This window comes from Lampetra planeri, chromosome 65, assembly GCF_965212315.1.
Source record: "Lampetra planeri chromosome 65, kcLamPlan1.2.h2, whole genome shotgun sequence".
NCBI classification, from domain to species: domain Eukaryota; kingdom Metazoa; phylum Chordata; class Hyperoartia; order Petromyzontiformes; family Petromyzontidae; genus Lampetra; species Lampetra planeri.
Window position 1 is genome coordinate 671,072 of NC_136171.1, and position 25,545 is coordinate 696,616.

Here is a 25,545-nt window from a genome sequence, read left to right on the forward strand (position 1 = left end):
CACAGGTTCCAGCAACAACGCCCACGGAAACGGTGACTCCTGGCGACTGGCTACGGGAGCTGGTGGCAGGGATCACGGGGGCCACGTCGCTGGTGGAAGGGGAGGTAAACGGAGTGTGTACCCGAATCCTGCTGGACACGGGGGCGGTGGCCTCGCTCGTGAGCGCAGCGCACTGCAGCGCGATCGGGGTCGACGTGCGTCACCTGCAGGCACCGGACCGCGCGCTGCACACGGCGAGCGGAGCCGGAATGGGGCTGCTGGGGAGAGCCACCCTAGAGGTCCGCATAGGCAGTCAGGTGTGCACCCAGGAGTTCTACGTGTCGAGTGCGTTGTGTCACGAGTGTATCGCAGGTACCGACCTCTTAGAACGGCTAGGACTCAACGTGCAACCCCGCCAGCGATGCGCCACCATGGAGAGCAACGGCGAGCGGATACCGTTCTTCGGACGAGAACCGACGCGCCCCCGCTTCGCACCTGTGGCCGCTATCCTGGCGACGGCAGTCACCATCGGCCCGCTCACCGAGATGCTGGTGCCGGTGGCAACATCCCCCACCGACCCCACGCTCCGACCATCAGGAGAGGTAATGCTAACTCCTCACCCGGAGTTGGCAAAACGGTATGGGGTCGTGGGATCCGCCACGTTGGTAAACGCAGATGGGGACCGATTGTTTATGCGGATGTTTAACCCCCACAGTACCCCAGCGATACTGCGGCGGCGCATCCCGATAGCCACCGTACACCCCCTGCACGCACGCCACTCTAACGACTCGGTGTTCGCACTCTGGGCTGAGGACCCCGGTCGTTCTGAGGGTGACCAGGACCTGGCCTGGCGAGTCGGCCCGACTCCCCGAGCCGAGGTCATTCCCCTGCTCGACGCGTTACATGTACCATGGGCGGATTTACCTAAGGGAGAGGCCGATCGGCTGCGCGAGTTACTGCGGGAGTACGCCGACGTATTCAGTGAACACGACTCGGACGTGGGTCGGACCGATCTTGTTAAGCACCAAATTGACACCGGTGCAGCCCGACCCATCAAACTCCCTGCGTACCGAGTGGGCGCACCCGAACGCGCCCAAATCAAAGAGGCAGTTGGGGACATGCTTCGCGATAACATAATTCAGCCCTCGGCGAGCCCCTGGTCAGCCCCAGTGGTACTAGTGACGAAAAAGGATGGGTCAACCCGGTTCTGCGTCGATTACCGTAAACTAAATGCAGTCACGCTCGGCGATGCCTTCCCCATACCCCGCATCGACGACACCTTCGACAGCCTCGCTGGAGCGCGATATTTTTCCACCCTCGATCTCGCGTCCGGGTACTGGCAGGTGGAGATGGCGGAGGAGGATCGGCCGAAAACCGCATTCACCACCCCGATGGGGCTATTCGAGTTTCGAGTACTCCCGTTCGGACTCACCAATGCGCCCGCGACGTTCCAGCGGCTGATGGAGTTGGTGATGCGGGGCTTGCAATGGGAACAGTGCCTGATTTACTTGGACGATGTGATAGTGTTCAGTAGATCTTTGTCTGAGCATTGGTCCAGGCTTCGAGAGGTGTTCCAGCGACTGCGAGCGGCTCATCTCAAGCTCAAGCCACGTAAGTGTTACATCGCACAACGCGAGGTGGGGTACCTCGGGCATCGCGTCAGCGAGGCAGGTGTGCACACCGATCCGGAGAAGGTACGCGCCTTAGTGGAGTGGCCACGGCCAAGGAATCTGACGGAGATCAGATCATTTTTGGGGCTCGCCACCTATTATCGTCGATTTGTAAAGGGATTCAGCGAGATTGCACGCCCCCTCACCCAACTCACCTCCCCTAAGCACCCCTACCAGTGGACGGGGGCCTGCCAGACGGCCTTCACCACTCTCAAAGACCACCTCACCCACGCCCCCACCCTCGCTTTCCCCGATTTTACCACCGATTTTATTTTGGACACCGACGCCTGCAGCAGCGGGCTGGGCGCGGTGTTGTCACAGGTACAGGATGGGACGGAACGAGTCATCGCGTACGCCAGCCGGACCTTGAGTGGGGCCGAGCTTAACTATTGCGTGACCCGCCAAGAGTTGTACGCCGTGATTTTCGCATGTAAGCAGTTCCGGCCGTATTTGTACGGCAGGAAATGTCGCGTACGCACTGACCATTATGCTCTGCAGTTCCTTCTTACATTCAAGGAGCCGCGGGGGCAGATGGCCCGGTGGTTGGCGCAGTTGCAGGAGTACAACCTGCAAATCGAGTATCGGGCTGGCCGGACGCATGCAAACGCGGACGCCTTGTCGAGGCGACCCACGGTGGACGCCGAGACAAGGGCGGAGGAGGCCTGCCCGTGCTTCACGGGGGGACGCTGCCGGCAGGCAACGGACCCCCGAGCGGCCGCGGCCACTGACCCCCCCCCAGCGAGAGAGAGTGCAGTGTGCGCCACAGAGGCCCTCACAGGTGGCACCGAGGATCCCGTCGACCGCACGGCAAGCGCGGGACCCGCGGCTCGGGACCCGATCGGACGGATCCAGGAGGACGTCGGCTGCGCCTTCCCGGGCCTGAACGACGAGCAGCTGAGACAGACCCAGCAGCGAGATCCCGATCTGGCGGCAGTGGAGGCGGCACTGCGGGAGGAAAAGAGCGCCCTACCAGGACCCTGGAGCGGTTTGTATGCCCGGTTGTGTGTGCAGAACGGAGTGGTACGGGAGTTAACCGAGGCCGGCCAGCCGGGGTGCATCTGTGTTACTGCCCAGGTGCGACCCCAGCTGCTTCGGCTGGTGCATGACCACCCACTCGGGGGCCACGATGGGGAACGATGCACTCGAGAAACCCTGCGTCGCCAGTATCTCTGGCCCAAATTGGCACAAGACGTGGCGGCCTGGGTACAGGGCTGCCGCGCCTGTCAGCAGTGCGGGCCGAAACCGGCACGATACCAGGTACCCCTAAGGCCGTTCCGCGTCAGCCGCACGAATCAGCTGGTCGGGATTGACCTACAGGGGCCATTCCCGCGATCCCATCGAGGCAACCGATATATCCTAGTCGCAGTAGAGTATTTCACCCGCTACCCCCGTGGCAGTGGCCATCCCTGATAAAACGGCCTTGGTGGTGGCCCGGGCATTCGTGGAACACTACGTACTTAAGCACAGGATCCCAGAACGAGTCCTCACCGACCAGGGTAGCGAGTTCGAGGCCGAGTTGTTCCAGGCACTGTGCCGAGAGTTCGGAATCCAGAAGGACCGAACCACAGCGTACCACCCCCAAGCGAACGGTATGGTGGAGCGCATGAATCAGACCCTAGCGGGGAAACTCAAACGTATGGCGGCCGCAAATCAACAAGATTGGGACGAACACCTCCCCTACGCCCTTTTCGCCTACGCCACCACCGTACACACGTCGACGGGACAAACCCCGTTTTTAATGATGTTCGGCCGTGAGTCTCGTTTACCCGCAGATCTGCTATTCGGCGTCCCTTCCCCCCAGCCGGAGGAGGGAAGCCGCCCCGTGGAACACCTGTTGGAGACCCTGCGAGAAGCCCGAGGCCGAGCATACCCGCAAGGGGAAGCCGCGCATCGGCGGCAGGAACAGGGCACCCGACCCCGCATGGAACCCCCCTTATTCCTGACAGGCGCTAAGGTGTGGCTACACACCCCTCGCGTCGGGGCCGGGCAGGTGGGGAAACTGACGACCTACTGGCGGGGACCCTGGACCGTGGTGCGACAGATCTCCCCCTGGACGGTACTAATTTATGGCGGGGAGAGGGATCGAGAGACGGTGGTCAACGTCCGCTGCTTAAAACCGTGGAAAGCGGCCCCGGCGAGAGAGAACCCCGTCACTCGAAGGCCCCGTAATCCCGGAGTACCCGCACCCCTCGTGTTGGGGGGTCTCGCACCCTACATGGGCCCCGCCGGGCCCCCGAGACGCCCCGACCCCGCCAGGGGACGGCGCGGACGACGGCCCCTAAACCCCTCCGCTTCTGAGTTTGTACCCCAGCCCGCAGGTACCGAGGTACAGGGAGAGCCGCTGGAGTGGAGGAGGAGGCCGCCGCAGGAGCTGCAGAGGACGGAGCCACCCACCCCGAGACCAGCCACGAGGGCCGGACGGACCCCCCGGACCCCGCAGCGTTTCCTCGTGGGCGCGGCTCAAGCAAGGTGCTCCAGTCAACCCGGGACGGAGACCAGCACCTCAGGGGGCTATGTCATGCCGCCGCCACGAAGCCGTTCAGCAGGCGCCCCATCTAAGACCTCGCCACCACCAAGCGACGGAGCCGACCCCGCGTCCCCCTCACCTCACCTCACACGAACACACCCGCACGCATTCCCCCCCCCCCCCCATAGAGCTCCGTGGGGAGGTCACCTGGCCGACCGGTTTTTATCCGAGAAGCCCTTATCGGGATTAAACTTTCACGGTTTCCGGCGACCAGGGAATTGGACGACCTCCCCCGACGCTACTTTGCACCGCGGCGCTGCGACCGGCCTTAAGGTTGCAAGGTCGCAGCGAGGGGCCACTCGGCCACCGCGGGGGAAACGCATCTCACACACCCCACACACGCAAGTATCGACGGGGCAGGCAGAGGGAATAAGCATTGTGATGGAGGAGCATCATTAGAAAACACGCAGGCACCATTGTTAGGGGAGTTAAAGGATAAGGCTGTTAGTATGAGTAATCGGGAGAGCGGGGTCACGCGGGGAGCCGTGCACAAATTCCCACGGCGCACCTTTGTGACGGACGCCGCCGCATAAACTGCGATAATGGGGGGGGGGCCTGCGTGAGAAAGGGATTGATTGGAATTTGCGCCGCGCAGGTTGAGCATTAATTAGCATATCAAAAGCGGATTGATTGGAATTTGCGCCGCGCAGGTTGAGCATTAAGTAGCATATCAAAAGCGCCCGGAACGGCGGTGCGCATGCGAGAGGGTCGCGAGCCTATTGTCCAGAGTCGCATTCCCTTTGAGGTAGGGAGGGTAAATGGGGAGCAAAAAGGGGAAATCGCTCTCTTGCTCCGAGAAGCCAACGTCCAGGACTGCCCCAGCTCTGCCCTCCGGACGTCCGTGCGACGTGTCGAGGCGAGCAGCGAGGAAAACCCACGGAACGTCGAGTGCCTCAAACCGTGAGTAAGGAGGTAAAAGTGTTTCGTGAACGATAAATAGGGAATAGGTTCCGGGTTAGTAGAGTAGGCAGCCTCGTCGATTCATACTGACTCAACAACCAGTCCCACGTAGCAGACAATAAATCATTAATAGCTGATCGTGGCCTCGTGTGATCTCGTGTTATAAGTGTGAACGCGTGTGGTACTGTGTATGCGTAAGCTCGCGGCGTGCGTAATCAGCGTACCCCAGGTGCGCGATCATAACGTGAGCGGCGAGCGCGGCGCAGAGCGGCGCAAGAGTGGGTATCGCGTGTGGAGCTGTATGCGTGTGTGCGCGCACGTTCACGACGTGTATAATACAGGTGCGCGATCCTAGCGTGAGTGGTCAGGGTTGAGTGAGTGCCGCGCAGAGCTGTGTGTGGGTGTGCGCGTGCGTAATTAAACATGCCTACTACGCGGACCCGCGGGGGAGGGGAATCCTGGAGCGACGGCTCTCACCCCATGGGTGAAAAACGCAGCAGCGGTTCGCCTAGCAGCGAGGGGGCGAGTAATGAGGTTAACCCGGCCGTTAGGGGTACCGAGGGAGGGATCGTGGGGGCTAGCGACCCTCACAAGTTGATCGTAGACACGATAGGCCGTAATGGGGTACCTTCTTTATGGATCTTGGGAAGACCATAGAATCTGGGAGGTCTTGCAGCTGAGGGTTATTTTATTATAGTAATTTTATTTTATTGATTGTTTTACCTACGTGACTTTACCAAAAAAAACCAAAGAGTATGAATCCTTGCAGTCACGAAAGCTTCAAATCTAGAATTATAAAGCTCTTTTTCCACAGAGGTCCAGTAGGGGCGGATCAGAACGCCACAACAACAATACATAAACATGATAGTAGTACAAAAAACATAAACTTTATTTTATCTTACTGAGGTATTAACTTTTTTTCAGAAGGAACCGGGCCACGAATTATATCTCAACAAAGTGGCTCATCATGTGGACATTTATAGCAGCAAAATAATCATTTGAAACTACAACTACCATTTGTACTTTACCAGGTAAGGCCTAATGAGCTAAATAGCTATGTTTCAGAAGCGACCTTCTGATAGCTCAACAAATGATAGCTCAACGACGTGGCTTAACACGTGTACATTTAATGCAGCCAAATACTCTAAACGCATTCTTCCAAATGTGGAGGGAAAAACCAGAGGACCCAGAGAAAAATTCACACGACCACGGGGAGAACATGAAACCTCCAAATATACAACTGGCGCCAGGGTCGGGATCGAACCCACGACAACTTCCATACTAGGCGAGGGAATTCATATCTCGCCACCGCAGCACCCTTGGTTTGTTCAAACTGGTCACAGAAATCGTAATTCAGTGGCTTCACCACCCATCCACCACCACCAGAGACTCATATCTTCCTGCTGCTGCCGTGCGAACCAACTCCCCCCGCCACCCCTCTGGTCTTCGCTATTGATTGGCTTACAAGTAACGACATCATATTTACCACCACTGCTTCTATTTAAGACCGAAATAGGAAGGATTTCTGCACAATTTTGTCTGTCGCCTGATGCGGCTGGTTGCTGTAATTACAGGCGAAACGTCACGGTCCTCGAATTGTAAATGTTGTGGGTTTACTATCCAACACACCGGGTGTGCTGAACTAGTAACTAATTGACACGAATTGTTTACGTGATAAACCTCACTGATCGGCTGTGGCGGGTTTAACGACACATTTATATTTACGCGATCGAACCCAAAAAAAACCCTCATGGATAATATTAGTGGCACAACAGCGACGTCTACAATAAAGAACACCTCCTCATTCGAGACCCCAAAACATAATTGCACCTCCTGGCTCTGACATTTTCCCTCGAAGTCACTGGCGGTACCGCCAACCGCATCAGAACAACAGGTCAGATGCTGCACTCCGCCTCCTTCGTGAATGGGAAATCAAAGGCAAGCGACTGCAGCCATACGACCCAACCTATGGACCATATAGTAAACCCATAGAGACAGATAGAGACACACAGACACATAGACAAAGACCCCCCGTATAGCCTGAACAGACTGTTGGGGCAAGTGCTGTTCGTGAGCCAGCACCATGCCCCACCCACTGTCTCCCGAGTGGCGATGATTTTATACACCGCACCAGGTACTCATTTGAGGCTAAGTCGACCTCGGGGCGATCCTGGACCGGTTCAGATAATCGTCACTGGTATTGGCCGTGAACGGGAATTGAACTCCTCGGATCGCTGGCTCCATAGCACTGTGTGCTAACCGATGGACTGCTGCACTTAAATATATGCACATAAATATGCACAGCTCATAGAGATAGATAAAGACCCAACGAGATATGTAGAGATACATTCAAGATAAGTCACAGGAGTACAATTGTGGCTATACAATCCAAGCTATGGACCACGCAGTAAACCCACTGTGAATCTGCGCTTCTTCAACGGAGGAGGAACAGCAACACTACGCGAGCGAGCTCTCTCTCCTGAAGCCCTCTCGTCGTGGCCAGCAGCAGACCTCCACATCGACCGTGGTGGATACACACGTGGCCTGCAATACAGCACTGTGGAGGCAGCTGCGAGGGTTAGTGGATCACCGCATGAATGGCGAGTTGTTGTGACGACTCACTCCCTTCCCGAGGAGCCGTAAACCCGGAGCTCGCCGGCAGACTGCAGTACAGCAAAGTGTGGACTGATGAAAAATAAGAACAGCTTTTGCCATTTCTGGAAATAAAACAGGAGATGTTAAGATGTTCAAACAGCACATAGATATATTTTTAAAGGCATCAGGTCTGCATTAACCACACATACCTGTGGGAAAACATGCAAACAAACATGCTCTGATAATTATATATGCATCGTCTTTGATACGGATTGGCCTACACTATATTATTTTTTCATTTGCAGCAATGTTTCTTGGCATTTATAGTCATTTGTTGGACTATTTTTTTTTATTGAATTCGTTTCCTAACATTGTTACATGTTTACAAAAATTGTGTAGGCCAATATTATCGGAGAACCTTTGTTTGCATGTTTTGCCACACGTGTCTGTGGTTAATGCGGACTTGATGCATTACAAAATGTATCTCTGTGGTGTTTGAACATCTTAACACCTTGATTTGAAGCTTTCGTGACTGCAGGAATCCATACTCTTTGGTTCTTTAGGTAAAGTCATGTAGGTAGAAATAATAATAAAACAAAAAATAATATATCACGACGTTTCGATCGCAACACAAGCGGTCGTCCTCAGGCGGAAAAAATAATCCAGAAGTGGAAACTGCAGTGGAAACTGCTGGATTACTGCTGGATCATGTGGAAACTGCAGTGGAAACTTCTGGATTATGTGGAAATTGCTGGATTATTTTTTCCACCTGAGGACGACCGCTTGTGTTGCGATCGAAACGTCGTGATCTATTATTTTTTGTTTTATTCTATTTTTCTACCTACGTGACTTTACCGAAAGAACCAAAGAGTATGAGTATATCTTAACACCTGTTTTATTACCATAAAGGATAACACCTATTCTTAATTTTCATGATTTTTTATGCTGGCCAAAAAAAGGTCCAATTGATATAAAGTGTGGACTGATACCATCTGTCCCTACAGTATGGAATGGACTTGCTCCCTCGCCTGAATGGGACTTTATCCGGGTGCAACGGCGTCCTCCCACGTGTATAATAAACAACTCAATAATTAGCTGAAATCACCCCACATATGCAGAGGACAGCAGATCAGTTGTTGATGGCGCTGTCTCACTACCTGGCAGCCAGACGGATTGCTCTGTTGTTCCTGCTCGAACGACGACGACGACGCAAAATGCATGCAACTAATCTTCAAATCTCGAATGCAACGAATCGTTAGAATGATTTGAAGCTTTCGTGACTGCAGGAATCCATACGACGTTTCGGGCGCAACACAACGCTTGTGTTGCGCCCGAAACGTCGTGATTTATTTTATTTTATACCTACGTGACTTTACCGAAAGGACCAAAGAGTAATCGTTAGAACAGGGGTGGGCAAACTTTTTCACTCGCGGGCCACAATGGGTTCTAAAATTAATTTGACAGAGGGGCCGGGCCAGGAACAGATGGATGGAGAGTTTGTGTGAACTAATATAAATGACATGTAAAAATCATTACATGAAAGGATTTGGCCTTTAACAGGTAGCAAAGCATTTATTTGCAAGGAAATTTAACAAATTGCACGAACATGAACAATACAAAAACATGTGACTGATGAAACATCATGAAAACATTTGAGGCCTGCGCCCAAACCAATTACCTCACTTGAACTTCTTTATTATCTACATTAACAGGTTAGAACAGCCACGCAGGCTGTGTGATGGAGATTTGGTTCCAACCTCGCTGCAGCAACAGATCATCAGTTTCAGTGGGAACAGTGTTGTTGATCTCCCATTTTTGCCAGTGCATTCAAGTCTGGAGTTATTTTGGTTGTGGCAATTCTCAGGATAGATCTGAGGTGCTGATCCGTTAACTTTGATCTGTGACGGGCTTTGTTGGCGTTCATGACGCTGAATGTCTGCTCACACACATACGTCGAGCCAAACAAAGTCAGTATCTTCTGTGCAGTCCTCCAGAGGTTTGGAAACGTGGCTCTGTTAAGTGAAGCATAAAAGTAATTCAGTTTAACAGAGTTGAATTTCTCCTTTAGGACGGAGTCAGACTGAAGATCTATCAGTTCCAACTGCAGCTCCTGTGGTGCTGTTTCAGGGTCTTGTGACAGGGGACAGGACACCAGCTGAAGTGACTGTTCAATGTTTTCGAAATCAGAGAACCTACGGCAGAATTCTCCGTGCAGGTCCTCAAGCGAGTTGCTGTATTTTTTTGCGTTTCGCGGTGCCTCTTCCTGCATAGCAAGTGTGGGGAAATGAGCGATTTGTTCGCAATTTGTCCGAAGAACAAAGTGAGCTTGGATTTGAAGGCTTTCACATGTTTGTACATGTCGTGAACAAACTGATCTTTCCCCTGCAGTTTCACATTCAGCTCATTCATGTGTGAAATATGTCCACAGCAAACGCAAAGTCACTAAGCCAGTTCTTGTCGCTTAGCTCAGGGAATTCGTCAGATTTCCCCATCAACTCCAAAAATGCGATGATGTCCTCTTTCAGCTCCTACAATCGTTGTAACACTTTCCCCAAACTTAGCCAGCGGACACGAGAGTAAGTCCTGATGATCCGCATAAGTTTCCTCCAGGAACGTAATAAACTGACGGTGCTGAAGTCCCCTTGCTCGTATAAAGTTCACAAGTTTTACGACTGGATTCACGACATGATTAAGCTGCAATACAGACTTACACAGGGATTCCTGATGGATGATGCAGTGAAGGAAAATAAGATCCTGGACAGGGTTTTCCTCTTTCACTTTATCCTGGATTCTTTTCAGCAGCCCAACATTGTTTCCAATTAAATTTGGCGATCCATCCGTTGTGACATTGACAAGTTTACTCCGAGGTAGCGTCATTCTTTCGATGACAGCAGATACCTGGTTATACAAGTCCTCTCCCCGCGTTGTTCCTTTCAGGGACTCCATGGTCAAAAACTCATCTGTTATTGCAAAACTGTCGTCAATGCCTTGGATAAAAATGAGGAGCTGAGCAGTGTATTTTACGCCCGTACTTTCATCCAGTGCTAGTGAATATAATTCAAAGGAATCAGACTTTTTGTTTAATTGACTGGCTATAGTTTTATCAATCAGTTCCACACGGCGAGTCACAGTCCTGCGTGATGAACTGACTTTTTCAAATTTGCTTTTGATCTCCGGACACAAGATATCTGCTGTCTGTACCATGTATTATTTTACAAACTTGCCTTCGGAGAAAGTGGTAATGAGTGGTAATGTTGGTGAGAAGAAGTTTTTAAAGAAAATTTAAATCGAAGTGAATAAGGAAATTACTGAAAAGTTTTTGATTTTTCAAACTTTAATTATGTTTTCTGTGCTTAAAACTCTTTAAAAAACTGTGGGGTCTAGAACGGACTCGTGAAATTCGGAGAGAACTCGAAGTTTTGTTGAATTACATAAAGTGCGCCATCTAATGGGGGAATGGGGGCATTACAGGAGGAAGGTAACATTTAATTTAATAATAATATTTGGACAAGTTCGGCGGGCCGGATTAAAAAGCCCGCAGGCCGTACTTTGCCCATGTCTGCGTTAGAATGTTGCTTATTTAGCTTTCTGAACATACCACCGTGCGCATGGACAGAATAGAGCATCCACCCCGCTTGTTCCGTGCGGTCTCCGCGCCATCCTCGCGCCTCCGCTCACAACGGAGTGAGTGGTGGCGCAGTGGTTAACGCTCCGCGCTACGAACGGCAACACGCGTGGACCAGTGGCGGCTCCTGCAAAATCTCTCAGGGGGGGCAAATGTCTGGATGATTGATAAGGATAAGGTCCACCCATGCAAAGGATAGATTAACAGCTTAAGCATGTAAAGGCAACTTCACTTCTTTAATATTAATGAAAAATAAAGTGACTCTTACAATACATCTTGTTTGTTTCTATACTCACTATTAATACAATCCACTCATGTTTCTTTTATTAAAGATTCCACTAGGTGGCGACAAATAATTTTGTTGGATGAAACGTGCTTACGTATGATGACGTAAGCACATTAGTGCGAGCCCTCCCGGAAGCCATAGAGAATGCATTGCAGCGCCCCCCGTTCGAAAAAAAACATCTTTGAATGTAAGTCTATGGGACCACTCGGGGCGATTCTCAGCCGGAGGGAAATCGCCCAAAAAGAGGCGGTACTCCACAGAACGTAGCATGACGCTGATTGGACTATATCCAGAGGCATGGTGACGGCTAGCGTGACTCTGTGGTTGAATGACATTGGTGGTGCGTCGCCCAATCGCCCTAATGAAGAAACCGCCCCTGGCGTGGACACAAGTCTTTCCTTGTGCACCTAGCCTGGCACAAGCGCCGTGGTGAAGTAATCGAATGGCATTTGTGGGGGGTTTGTACAGCAGTACGTGCCACGTAACACACTGCACACTCAAGCGAAGCGAAGCTCCACCTCCAGGGCGTTTGCAGAACATCCCCTAGGTGGACTCGGCCTTGAATCGTATGAGCAGTAGGTGCACTGTGTGTGTAAAATATCAGCACTGGGGAGAGACAAAAGCGGCCGGTCGTGCGTGTTCGCTTGCTTTGCTAGACCACCAAATTTAAAATAATCTATCGAGAATACGTACACGTATCACACCCCACCCCTACCAACCCGATTGCGAAAACCTGGCAAGACCCTCTTGAAGAAGAGACTCAGTGAGTCAGTGAAGCTTTCACTCCAGGATGAATACATCCATGAAACACAATGACAATCACGTGTGCGCAGTACCGGCCTTCATAGAAGGTCGCTAACAACACTTGCCTCAACATTCTTTCGGCGGATATGCGGAGGATATATTTGTCATTTGTGTGAGTGTGTGTGCACGCTGATCCCTATGTGTGTGTGTGACACGCTGTGTGTGTTTGCTGCTGTGTGTGTGTGCACGCTGTGCGTGTGCACGCTGCTGTGTGTGCACGCTGCTCCCTATGTGTGTGTGTGCTGCTGTGCGTGTGTGCTGCTGTGTGTGTGTACGCTGCTCTGTGTGTGTGCGCCCCCTAGTGCTTGTGCCCGTGTGTGTCTGCGCGTATGTGCGGGGAGCGGTGGCGCAATGGTTAGCGCACTGCGCTACGACCCAGCGCGACCCGAGGTTCGATTCCACGCTCACGGCATCGAACCTCAGTGGCAGCAAACCGATCTGAACCGGTCCTAGACCCTCATCCCCTAGGTAGACTCAGACTCAAATGAATACCTGGTGCGGTGTGTACACATCAGCACTGGGAAGACAAAGGCGGTCGTGCTGGCGTGGCCCTGGCCACCATATCTGACCGGCGCCGGCTTTAACAATTACGCAGATGGCTCGCTGATAACAGCACTTTGTCCAGCAGCCTGTTAAAGGGTCTAACGTGGTTCATCTTTGTCTCTCTGTGCGTGGATAGGTGTTGTGAATCATCTCTGCGTCGCGGCAGCTGCTTGTTAGCGAGCACCTATTAAGGCCGGGAACCTGTCCCAACAACGGTATATTAAATGCTATAACAATGGGCGCGTGTGTAGGGATCTTTGTGTGTGTGTGTAGGGATATTTGTGCGTGTGTGTGTAGGGATCTTTGTGTGTGTGTGCACGGTGGGCAAGTGTCTTCGGATTGGGAGCGGTGGCGCAGTGGTCAGCGCGCTACGATTCGCGAACCCGGCGACCCGAGCTCGAATCCCGCTCACGGCCCACATCAGTGACGATTATCTGAACCGGTCCTGGGGGCCTCCCCCTAAGGTCGACTCAGCCTCAAATGAGCACCTGGTGCGGTGTGCAAACGTCGCCACTGGGGAGACAAAGGCGGTCGGCCGTGCTGCTGGTCGCCCTCGTGTAACGTGCCGGCCTTCATTGGTGGACACTACGTTCGCACCGTACGTAGCCAACCGTGCTGTTACAGGCGATACAGGGGGCTTGGTGGTACGTAGGCGCAGTGTATATGTCCACGTTGGAGGCAGTCGCCCTCCAACAACAGCGGGGGGGGGGGGGGCAGAGGAGCGACGCTCACAACAACGAGCGGAGCGCCGGGCAGATAAATCGCAGCAAGTTGGCATAGAGTATGGGGCACAGCTGGTGTGCATCTGCCAGTCATCTCAGTCGGCCAACCCATGGCACATGCTGGGTCTGTCCCGTGACCTGCCACCAGCGAGCCTTCGACACTTCACGTGGGTAGCCTCAAAGTGCACATAGCCTGGAACAGGCGCCGTAGTGAGGTCGCCGAGTGGCTACAGCCTACACGGAGGTGGGCGGTGTGGGGTGTGGGAGGGGGTCAGCACGTGCCCTAACAGTCTGTTCGGGCTCTACGACGTGGGGGTGATGGGGGGGAGGGAGGGGGTCAGCACGTGCCCTAACAGTCTGTTCGGGCTCTACGACGTGGGGGTGATGGGGGGGGAGGGGGTCAGCACGTGCCCTAACAGTCTGTTCGGGCTCTCCGGCGTGGGGGTGATGGAGGTGTGGGGGGGGGTCAGCACGTGCCCTAACAGTCTGTTCGGGCTCTACGGCGTGGGGGTGATGGGGGGGAGGGAGGGGTTCAGCACGTGCCCTAACAGTCTGTTCGGGCTCTACGATGTGGGGGTGATGGGGGGGGAGGGGGTCAGCACGTGCCCTAACAGTCTGTTCGGGTTCTCCGGCGTGGGGGGTGATGGGGGTGGAGGCAGGCGATGATGATCTTTGTCTCTTTGTGTCTGCGTGGCGCTGCGTGGTGGCGGTGGCGGCGTCCGCGCGCGCGCGCCCCCCTCGTGGCTCCACGGCTGCCGCCCCCCCCACCACCCCCTCCCCCCGAGCGCGCCCCCGTGTGTGTGTGGTGCTGTAGTGGTGGTGGTGGTTGTTGTTGGCGTGCTGTGCCTGCTGCCTGCTGCTGCTGCTGTGGTGGTGGTGGTTGGGAGGCCGCCGCCGCTGCCGCCGCCGCTTCCGCCGCGCGGCCCCCTCGGAAGTGATTGATATTCAAAATGGCGGATCCAGCGACCAAAGATGAAAAGCCAGGTACTAGTTAATTTTTACATATTCATATTTGTCCGCCTCAGCATAATTTATTTAGCGGGGTTAATTTGATTGGGGGGGGGGGGGGCCGACGCGACGCGACGACACGAGCTACTAACCTTTACCTCGCTAATTTGTTTGCGAACGCCGAAACGACGTCTCTCGTCGCTGGCCGGCCGCGGTGGCGAGGCGAGACGCTGAGGCGGTCGGGCTGGGCGCGGTGGTAGCGGCGGCGGCATTGTTGTTGTTGTTGTCGTCGTCGTTGTTGGAGGAGGAGGAAGGAGGAGAAGGCAGCAGCAGCAATGCTCGCCAAACAGTGGCTCGCTCGCTCGCCCGCTCACAAAGCTGCTGCTGCTCTCCTCTCTCCCGCTCCCCGCACTCAAATCTATTTTAATTGCGGCCCCGCCAGCGGCCAATGACAGGCGGCTCGCCAGGGTCGATATTTTAATTGTTTTGATCGAAATCTAGCCGCGGCTCAGCGCTTGCTGCTGCCGCCGCCGCCACTGCCGCCACCGCGCAGCCGAGGCGGGCGGGCGGGCAGGAGGAGGCGGCCCGGGGTTAGGGGAGACGGCCCGGACGGCTCAGGGTCTCGGGGTCTCCGGACTCCCGGGCTCCTGGGGCTCCCCGGTTGTGGTCTCGGGGCTCCCCGGGTGATGTTGGTCTCGGGCCCTCCGTGGCGACCGCGATCCCGGGGCGAACGCGGCTGCCGGGGGTCTCGGGCTCTCTGAAGGCTTCGGGCCGGGTCGTGTACCTGGGGGGTTGTGAGCAAGCCCCGATAGCCCCGTGAGCCCGGCTCGGCTCGGCTGTTGTTATTGTTGCCGATGTAGAGTACCCCCCCCCCACCCCTCAAATTCGTTGATGCCCCCCACCCCCGCCTCTTCGTTATCCGGCCCCCCTCCATGTATTGTTGTGCACCCCCAGCTCTTTCATGTATCGCCAGCTTGCATCCTTTGTCAATCCAATGTCCCCCCCATTCATGTAATCTCGTGACCCCCATTCTATCCTTTGTCCGCTGCGTAGCGTGCCCCCCACTCCATCACCCCCGTGCCCCCCACCCTGTCCTTCCGTCCCTGACACCCCCCGCACTCCACTCCGTGCCCCCCACCTCAACCCCCGGTGCCCCCCTCACTCTGCCCCTCCGTCAGTACCCCCCACCGCACCCCCGTTCCACTCGCCCAGTGCCCCCACCCCCACCGGGCCCCCTGTATATATGTGTGTGTGGAGGTCGAGATGGAGGCTACTCGTCGCGTGAGGCCACCCCCTGATTAGGTTTGTGTTGTAAATTCCGTTATTGGGAGAGGGGGGAGCCGTGATTGATTTGTGTAATATCAGCGGCGCGCGGTGAGCGATTTGTGTGGTTCAAGGTGTGAGTGTGGTGCAAGGTGTGAGTGTGGTGCAAGGTGTGAGAGTGGTGCAAGGTGTGAGTGTGGTGCAAGGTGTGAGAGTGGTGTGAGTGGTGCAGGTGTGAGTGTGGTGCAAGGTGTGAGTGTGGTGCAGGTGTGAGTGTGGTGCAAGGTGTGAGTGGTGCAGGTGTGAGTGGTGCAGGTGTGAGTGGTGCAGGTGTGAGTGGTGCAAGGTGTGTGTGTGGTACAAGGTGTGAGTGTGGTGCAAGGTGTGTGAGTGGTGCAAGATGTGAGTGTGGTGTGAGAGTGGTGCAAGGTGTGAGTGGTGTGAGTGTGGTGCAAGGTGTGAGTGGTGCAAGATGTGAGTGTGGTGCAAGGTGTGAGTGTGGTGCAGGTGTGAGTGTGGTTCAAGGTGTGAGAGTGGTGCAAGATGCGAGTGTGGTGCAAGGTGTGTGAGTGGTGCAAGGTGTGAGTGGTGCAAGGTGTGAGTGTGGTGCAGGGTGTGAGTGTGGTGCAAGGTGTGAGAGTGGTGCAAGGTGTGAGAGTGGTGCAAGGTGTGAGTGTGGTGCAAGGTGTGAGTGTGGTGCGAGTGTGGTGCAAGGTGTGTGAGTGGTGCAAGGTGTGTGAGTGGTGCAAGGTGTGAGTGGTGCAAGGTGAGTGTGGTGCAAGGTGTGAGAGTGGTGCAGGGTGTGAGTGGTGCAAGGTGTGAGTGTGGTGTGAGTGTGGTGCAATGTGTGAGTGTGGTGCAGGTGTGAATGTGGTGCAAGGTGTGAGAGTGGTGCAAGGTGTGAGTGTGGTGCAAGGTGTGAGTGTGGTGCAAGGTGTGAGTGGTGCAAGGTGTGTGAGTGGTGCAGGGTGTGAGTGTGGTGCAAGGTGTGAGAGTGGTGCAAGGTGTGAGTGTGGTGCAAGGTGTGAGTGTGGTGCGAGTGTGGTGCAAGGTGTGTGAGTGGTGCAAGGTGTGTGAGTGGTGCAAGGTGTGAGTGGTGCAAGGTATGAGTGTGGTGCAAGGTGTGAGTGTGGTGCAAGGTGTGAGAGTGGTGCAGGGTGTGAGTGGTGCAAGGTGTGAGTGTGGTGTGAGTGTGGTGCAATGTGTGAGTGTGGTGCAGGTGTGAATGTGGTGCAAGGTGTGAGAGTGGTGCAGGGTGTGAGTGTGGTGCAAGGGGTGAATGTGGTGCAAGGTGTGGGAGTGGTGAAAGGTGTGAATGTGGTGCAAGGTGTGAGAGTGGTGCAGGGGGTTGACTGTGGTGCAGGTGTGAGAGTGGTGCAAGGTGTGAGTGTGGTGCAGGGTGTGAGTGTGGTGCAGGGTGTGAGTGTGGTGCAAGGTGTGAGTGTGGTGCAAGGTGTGAGTGTGGTGCAAGGTGTGAGAGTGGTGCAGGGCGTGAGTGGTGCAAGGTGTTAGTGTGGTGTGAGTGTGGTGCAAGGTGTGAGTGTGGTGCAAGGTGTGAGTGTGGTGCAAGGTGTGAGAGTGGTGCAAGGTGTGAGTGTGGTGCAAGGTGTGAGTGTGGTGCGAGTGTGGTGCAAGGTGTGAGTGTGGTGCAAGGTGTGAGTGTGGTGCAAGGTGTGAGTGTGGTGCAAGCTGTGAGTGTGGTGTGAGTGTGGTGCGAGTGTGGTCCGAGTGTGGTGCGAGTGTGGTGCAAGGTGTGTAAGTGGTGCAAGGTGTGAATGTGGTGTGAGTGTGGTGCAAGGTGTGAGAGTGGTGCAGGGTGAGTGTGGTGAAGGGTGAGTGTGCTGCAAGGTGTGAGTGTGGTGCAGGGTGTGAGTGGTGCAAGGTGTGAGTGGTGCAGGGTGTGAGTGGTGCAGGGTGTGAGTGGTGCAGGGTGTGAGTGGTGTAAGGTGTGAGTGGTGCAAGGTGTGAATGTGGTGTGAGTGGTCCAAGGTGTGAGTGTGGTGTGAGTGGTGCAAGGTGTGAGTGTGGTAAGGTGTGAGTGTGGTGCAAGGTGTGAGTGTGGTGTGAGTGGTGCAAGGTGTGAGTGTGGTGTGAGTGGTGCAAGGTGTGAGTGTGGTGCAAGGTGTGAGTGTGGTGCAAGGGGTGAGTGGTGCAAGGTGTGAGTGGTGCAAGGTGTGAGTGTGGTGCAAGGTGTGAGTGTGGTGCAAGGTGTGAGTGGTGCAAGGTGTGTGAGTGGTGCAAGGTGTGAGAGTGGTGCAAGGTGTGAGAGTGGTGCAAGGTGTGTGAGTGGTGCAAGGTGTGAGAGTGGTGCAAGGTGTGAGAGTGGTGCAGGTGTGAGTGTGGTGCGAGGTGTGAGTGTGGTGCGAGGTGTGAGTGTGGTGCAAGGTGTGAGTGTGGTGCAAGGTGTGAGTGTGGTGCAAGGTGTGAGTGGTGCAGGTGTGAGTGTGGTGCGAGGTGTGAGGGTGGTGCGAGGTGTGAGTGTGGTGTGAGTGGTGCAAGGGGTGAGTGTGGTGCAAGGGGTGAGTGTGGTGCAAAGGGTGAGTGGTGCAGGTGTGAGTGTGGTGTGAGGTGTGAGTGTGGTGTGAGTGGTGCAAGGTGTGAGTGTGGTACAAGGTGTGAGTATGGTGCAAGGTGTGAGTGGTGCAGGTGTGAGTGTGGTGTGAGGTGTGAGTGTGGTGCAAGGTGTGAGTGTGATGGGAGTGGTGCAAGGTGTCAGTGTGGTGCAAGGTGTGAGTGTGGTACAGGTGTGAGTGTGGTGTGAGTGTGGTGTGAGTGTGGTGTGAGTGTGGTGCAAGGTGTGAGCGTGGTGTGAGTGTGGTGTGAGTGTGGTGTGAGTGTGGTGTGAGAGTGGTGCAAGGTGTGGGTGTGGTGCAAGGTGTGAGTGTGGTGCAAGGTGTGAGTGGTGCAGGTGTGAGTGTGGTGCGAGGTGTGAGGGTGGTGCGAGGTGTGAGTGTGGTGTGAGTGGTGCAAGGGGTGAGTGTGGTGCAAGGGGTGAGTGTGGTGCAAAGGGTGAGTGGTGCAGGTGTGAGTGTGGTGTGAGGTGTGAGTGTGGTGTGAGTGGTGCAAGGTGTGAGTGTGGTACAAGGTGTGAGTATGGTGCAAGGTGTGAGTGGTGCAGGTGTGAGTGTGGTGTGAGGTGTGAGTGTGGTGCAAGGTGTGAGTGTGATGGGAGTGGTGCAAGGTGTCAGTGTGGTGCAAGGTGTGAGTGTGGTACAGGTGTGAGTGTGGTGTGAGTGTGGTGTGAGTGTGGTGTGAGTGTGGTGTGAGTGTGGTGCAAGGTGTGAGCGTGGTGTGAGTGTGGTGTGAGTGTGGTGTGAGTGTGGTGTGAGAGTGGTGCAAGGTGTGGGTGTGGTGCAAGGTGTGAGTGTGGTGCAAGGTGTGAGTGTTGTGTGAGTGTGGTGCAAGGTGTGAGTCTACCGCGCGCTCACCGAATGCAGCGAGGCGCTAGGGAGACAAGAGTGGTGTGTGGGGGTGCGTGTGGCGTTGGTCGGTGTGTCTGCACACCTGTGCGCCGACACACACACACTTGTGCGCCGACACACACCCACACCTGTGCACACCCCATGCGCGTGATCACACGAGAACAATGCACACACACGCACACCACACTCGCACAAACCACACATGCACAGAGCCACAGGCCATTGCAGAGCGTTAACTCGCACGGGCGGAACACGGGACCCGGCGCGAACCCAGCCCTGGTGAGCGGTGTTGGCGAGCGCCTCGTAAGGTCGGGAGGCCAGAACCACGCCCGGCCGCCTTTGTCTTCACAGAGTTCATTGCAATGCGCGGTGCGCTGCAGCTCACGGCGTGATGGATACCGCGGGCTTAATTCCGCACACATCGCGTGTAGTAACACACAATGTATACCACGCACTGTACCCTACACAGAACCACGCAATACCACAATGTTCTATACACACAACCACACAATATCACACAATACCACAATGTTCTATACACAAAACCACACAAAATAACGCATGATACCACAATGTTCTATACACAGAACCACACAATATCACGCCACGCACAATGGTCTAGACACAGAACCATACAATATCACGCAATACCACAATGTTCTAGACACAGAACCACACAATATCACGCAATACCACAATGTTCTATACACAAAACCACACAATATCACGCAATACCACAATGTTCTATACACTCAACCACACAATATCACAATGTTCTATACACAGAACCACACAATATCACGCAATACCACTGTTCTATACACAAAACCACACAATATCATGCAATACCACAATGTTCTATACACACAACCACACACCACATATTAGAGTACTGTATTACCATATTTAATAACATACACAGTGCCACACACAATACAATGCATAATACAGTCAATATCACCACACACCACACTCAATACCACATGGCAAATAATCACACCACACACAGAACCACACAATACAAATTGTAATTTAAACAACACCGCACGATACCACGCCTAATATCACACAATACCTCGTGCCACACAGCACGCATAATACAACAATTAATACATACACCACACAATACACACACCACACTCTACCACAAACTACACATCATACCACGCACATCACGCACCATAACTCACACAACACCACACAACGCCACACAGCATGCATAACACCACGCACAGTACACACGCAATACATTCACCCTACACACCCAAAATACATACACACATTACACTCACGCTCACTACAAACAATACATACACGCCCCACACACTACACAAAACAACAGCATGACGTACAATACACACAACAAGATACTGATCATACTACACACCGCAATATACAAACCACAGTTTAACACGTAGGCTTTCGTGACCAATATCATCCATAACAGAGGTTTTTGGGTTAGATCACGTAAATATATTAAATGTGTCGTTAAAACCTGCCACCACCCGACACAGCCAACTAGTAAGGGTTGTCACGTAAACAGAACGTGGCCAATTCGTCACTAGTACAGCACACCGGTGTGTTGGAGAGCCAAGCCACAACATTTACAATCTGAGTACGACGTTTTGCCAGTAATTACAATTAGCTTCATGAGGCAACAGCCAGATTTGTGGAGAAGTCCACCTGTTTCGTCCCTAATATAGAGGCGTAGATGTGGTGACCACGCTTCTGCGCTCTTGCGCAATTATAGGGGGCGGATTACTGAGTCAACGTACATTATGCATGTACATTATCCGAGCCCTTTGAACTTGTCCTTCCTGTCTATTGTGTTGATTAAAATAGCCCTACCAACGGTAATCCCTATTGAAGTACGCTGCCCTTTGTAGGCATGCATTTAAATAATGTATTATTTGATGATTCACTTCCACGCAGCACTAAGACGGTAGCTATCCGAACAGTTAAAGTAATTTTGATTTCTTTCAATTTCGATAGATTCTCTAATTAGTCTTGGCCAGTAGTAGCTAGTTTTGCACAAAACTTCAACATTATCCAAATAAATGCCTCTATATAAGGAACGAAACAGTAAGATTTCTTCACAAATCTGGCTGTCACTATTTGGAATTACTAGCGAAACGTCATACTCGGATTGTAAATGTTGTGGTTTGGCCCTCCAACACACCGGTTAGTGCTGTACTAGTGACAAATTGGCACGTTCTGTTTACGTGACAACCCTTACTAGTTGGCTGTGTCGGGTGGTGGCGGGTTTTAACGACACATTTATATATTTCCGCGATCTAACCCAAAAACCTCTTATGGATACAAACCACACTTTACACACTACCATACAGTACACTCACCACACACAATACACACACACACAATACACACACAATACACACATGACCACTCCCCCCGCCTTCCCCCGTCCCCGCATTGTATTGGAGTCGGGGTCCAGGGTAGAGGAGTAGGAGGAGCCTGCGTGTCTGTGTGTGCGAGTCTGTGTGTGCGAGTCTGTGTGTGTGTCTGTGTGTGCGAGTCTGTGTGTGTGTCTGTGTGTGCGAGTCTGTGTGGTTAACCCGTGCGCGTCTCTTCCGCTGCGTTGAGCGCGCATAATGACCGCCCTGCCCTACGCCTGAGCCTCAATTCCCGTGATTCAGGACAGCCCCCGTGACTTGGGGGACCGTGTGATGTGCGTGTGCGCTGCGTGAACATCGCCACGAGGGAGACAAAGGCGGCCGGGAATGCTGCTGACCACTCACCCCCTCATTTGGTACTGGTCTTCATAGGTGCTTTACTTGCTAACAGCAATTGTCCCAATAGTCTGTTAACAGTGATAGGGAGGATCTTTGTGTGTGTTCGGGGTGTGTGTGTGTATGCATGTATGTTAGGTGCATGTATGTTAGGTGCGTGCATGTGTGAGGTGTGTGCTATCTGTGTGTATCCGCGTGTGCGACGCAGTTCACCATTAATAATTAAGTGTGTGCATGCGGGAGGGAGGTGCGGCCGGGCTGCCCCGTTCCGACGTGTGTGTGCGCGCCACTGCTGTGTCTCTGCGTGCTGCTGCGTGTACTGCTGCGTGTGTGCTAATGCTGCGTGTGTGCTACTGCTGCGTGTGTGCTACTGCTGCGTGTGTGTGCGTATGTTCTGCTATGGTGGGGGGGGGGGCATGTCTTGCTCTCCCATCACACACGCTCATCTCTGCTGCCCGTGTGTCTCCCTCATCTCTGCGTGTCTGTGCTGCTGCCGTGCTCGATATGCGGCACCAGCGCTTGCGAGAGATCGGAGCACTCCCGCCACAGTGCTGGGATGTGCTGGGTGCTCCATGTGGCTCCTGCCTGTGCTGGGTGTTGCTTGGCTGACCGGGGCTGGGGCGCCGATGTCTTGGGGTGGCTTGACAGCCCAGCCAGCGTGCGCACACACGGATATGCAAAGACACAGATATACAAAGACACAGATACACACAAACACAGCACACGGCTCACACGCAGCACGGATGCAGATACACAGCTATACACAGCACACAGCTGGTGCACAGCACACAGATAGCGCTCACACGGCACACACATAGCGCTGACATACAGCTCACAACACAGCTCACACCCAGCGCACAGTGCGCACAGTGCGCACACAGCTCCCACACAGCTCGCACACAGCGCGCGCACAGCACACAGCGCTCACACGGCACACACATAGCGCTGACATACAGCTCACAACACAGCTCACACGCACACAGCTCACACCCAGCGCACACAGCTCCCACACAGTTCACACACAGCGCGCACACGGCTCACACAGCACACACAGCACACACACACTGCACACACCCAGCGCACAGCTCTCACACACAGCTCGCACGCAGCTCGCATACATAGCCAGCCTTGGTGGTGATGAGGCTCTGATTGGTTGGCTGTGTGTGGTTTTTGGCTGGGGGGGGTGTAGTTGTTGGTTGTGTTTGTTGGCTGGAGGTGATGTGGTTGTCGCTGGGGGTGGCAATTGTTGTTGATAGGGGGTGTGGTTTTGCGGGGTTGTAATTGCAGCAGTTGCAGTGCTTGCCTGGGTCGTTGTGGTTATTGGTTGATGGTGTGGTTGTTGGTTGGGGGGGGATGGTGAGTGAAGTTGACGGGAACAGCGACGACAGTCGTAGCTGCTATAGAGGAGTAGTCATGGAGGAGTAGATATAGGAGAGCAGATATAGAGGAGCTGCCATGAATGAGCAGCTATAGGGGAGCAGATGTAGAGGAGCATCTATGTCGCTCGTTGAATGTCACGTAATCACCCGTGAGTCTCCGGTGCCTGGGCTGATTGATCCTGCGTTGGATTTGTTTGGACACTGCCACCCGTAACCGTCCTTTCAATTCGGGAGGAAAGCGGGGTGCCCGGAGAGAACCCACGCGTACGAGGGGAGTAACGCTCGACACCGACGGCCCGGGCCTCCTCGCTCACGCGCACACGCACACCTCCCCAACGCCTGTCCCACCCCATCCGGGAACTCGCTGGGCTCCACCCGACGAGATGGAGTGCATTGCTGGGTGACAAGCTGACATTATGGGTCCCCTCGGCTAAGCAAACCGCTCCGAAATGTTTAGTCAAATGTCGTGAAGAGCCGTACCTTGGCTCGCCAGGAAAAGGCAATAAAGCAAAGTGGAGACTAATCTCCATCTGTTCCAACAACTCCCTTTCTGCAGACGTTGAGGAGAAGCCCATACTCTGGCTTTCCAGGAGAAGGTTGCCTCTGAATGATTATTTTGGTTTTTATGTTTGCCTGTAGGTCTCCACATACGTCTGTGGGTCTCTATGCAAGTCTCTGTCTCCACGTGTGTCTATGGCTCGCGAGAGAAGGCGATGCAGCAAAATGTGGGCTCCGCTTGTTCTCTCTGTATGGGATAAGACTTTCTCCCCAGCACACATGGGGTTTTCTCCGGTTGCTCCATTTTCCTTCCACGTGCCAAGAACCCATTTTTAAACATAGAGGACCGCAGAGCTTGCGGGTAAAATGTGACGCCGGCTCCCCGAATGGCTGCTACTGCTGCCTTCCCCCGACTGTTGCCCATGGTTCCTCCTCGTGCCTCCGAGTCGTCCCATCTCCACGAGAGTGAGCTAATCCCCGAGTGTGATGGCGGCGCGGCGTTATTATGATGATGACATTGTGGGTGCACTATGAACGCTTGCCTTGCTCTTTGATTGTTCGGTTTTGAACCGAGTCAACCCCCAGGCTGCGCCAAGGTCAGCTCGGGTCATGCGTGGGCCCGGAGCCTGCCTCGGGAACGTCTGTGCTCTTCCCCCCTGGTCTCCCCTCTCTCAGGCCTTAATATCATCACCATCATTAAAGACCAAAACAGGAAGATTTCTCCAGAACTCTGTCTGTTGCCTGATGAGGGTGGTATGTAATTACCGGTGAAACCTCAAATTGTAAATGTTTTGGGTTTACTCTACACAACGGTGTGCTGAACTAGTCACGAATTGACATGTTTTGTTTACGTGACAAACCTTATTGGCTGTGTCGGGTGGATGGCAAGTTTAACGACGTTTATATTTACGCGATCTAACCCAAACAAACATCTACGATGGCTTATCATTATCACTGTTACTACTCCACTTGTTTGCCCACTCTTTCAACAGGGTCCTGCCTAAATCATACATATGTAGTGTTAGTGATTCGGAGACAAGGCTTTCCAGGAGGCATCTTTATTTAACAAGTCCACACTTCACAGATTCGTCCTTGCTCTGTCCTAGCCTCGCCTAAACACAACCCTGACCATGTAACACTGATGGCGCTGACCGAGACAGCCAACAACTATCTGGCCGCGCAATATCTAGCGAAGACGGCAGCAACGAAGGCGGCAAGACGACAACGACGACGAGACGAGTCCACTCCCAGAACCGGCAGCCCTGAGCTGCCGCTCTCAGCTCATTTTATGCTACAAGCGCGGCCTGGCTCCGCCCTGACCGCATCCTCCCTTCTGGAACCCGCTCGCAGGTTCCAGGGGCTTCCAGATGGGGTACTCCGTGACCCTTACCCCAGTTCCTCTACTCTGCCAACACCCCGTACACGCCCTCACCGGCGTGTGTACTCTCCGTCCATCACAGTTGCCGCTGCTGTCCACCAGCCGGCGCTATTACTCTGCACATACAACTCTGCCTAATTATTTTGCAGTTAGGGTGACGTTCTTACTGCTGTGTGTGGTCCCTATTGAGTAATCTGCAGGTAATGTTTCAGCGTTGGGGATGCTTTGGCTCGATAACAGGGACATTGTGTGGTTT

The 25,545-nt window shown here is 53.9% G+C and overlaps 1 protein-coding gene across 1 annotated transcript in view; it reads left to right on the forward strand.

The window, feature by feature from the left end:
• Positions 1–14,474: 14,474 nt before the first annotated feature.
• Positions 14,475–25,545, forward strand: part of LOC144737182 (uncharacterized) — a 108,249-nt gene continuing 97,178 nt past the window's right edge. Inside the window, exon 1 of the mRNA XM_078619904.1 lies at positions 14,475–14,635. Within this exon, the coding sequence (XP_078476030.1) occupies positions 14,602–14,635 (34 nt within the window). The 5' untranslated portion in view covers positions 14,475–14,601. The remainder of the gene's footprint in view (positions 14,636–25,545) is intronic.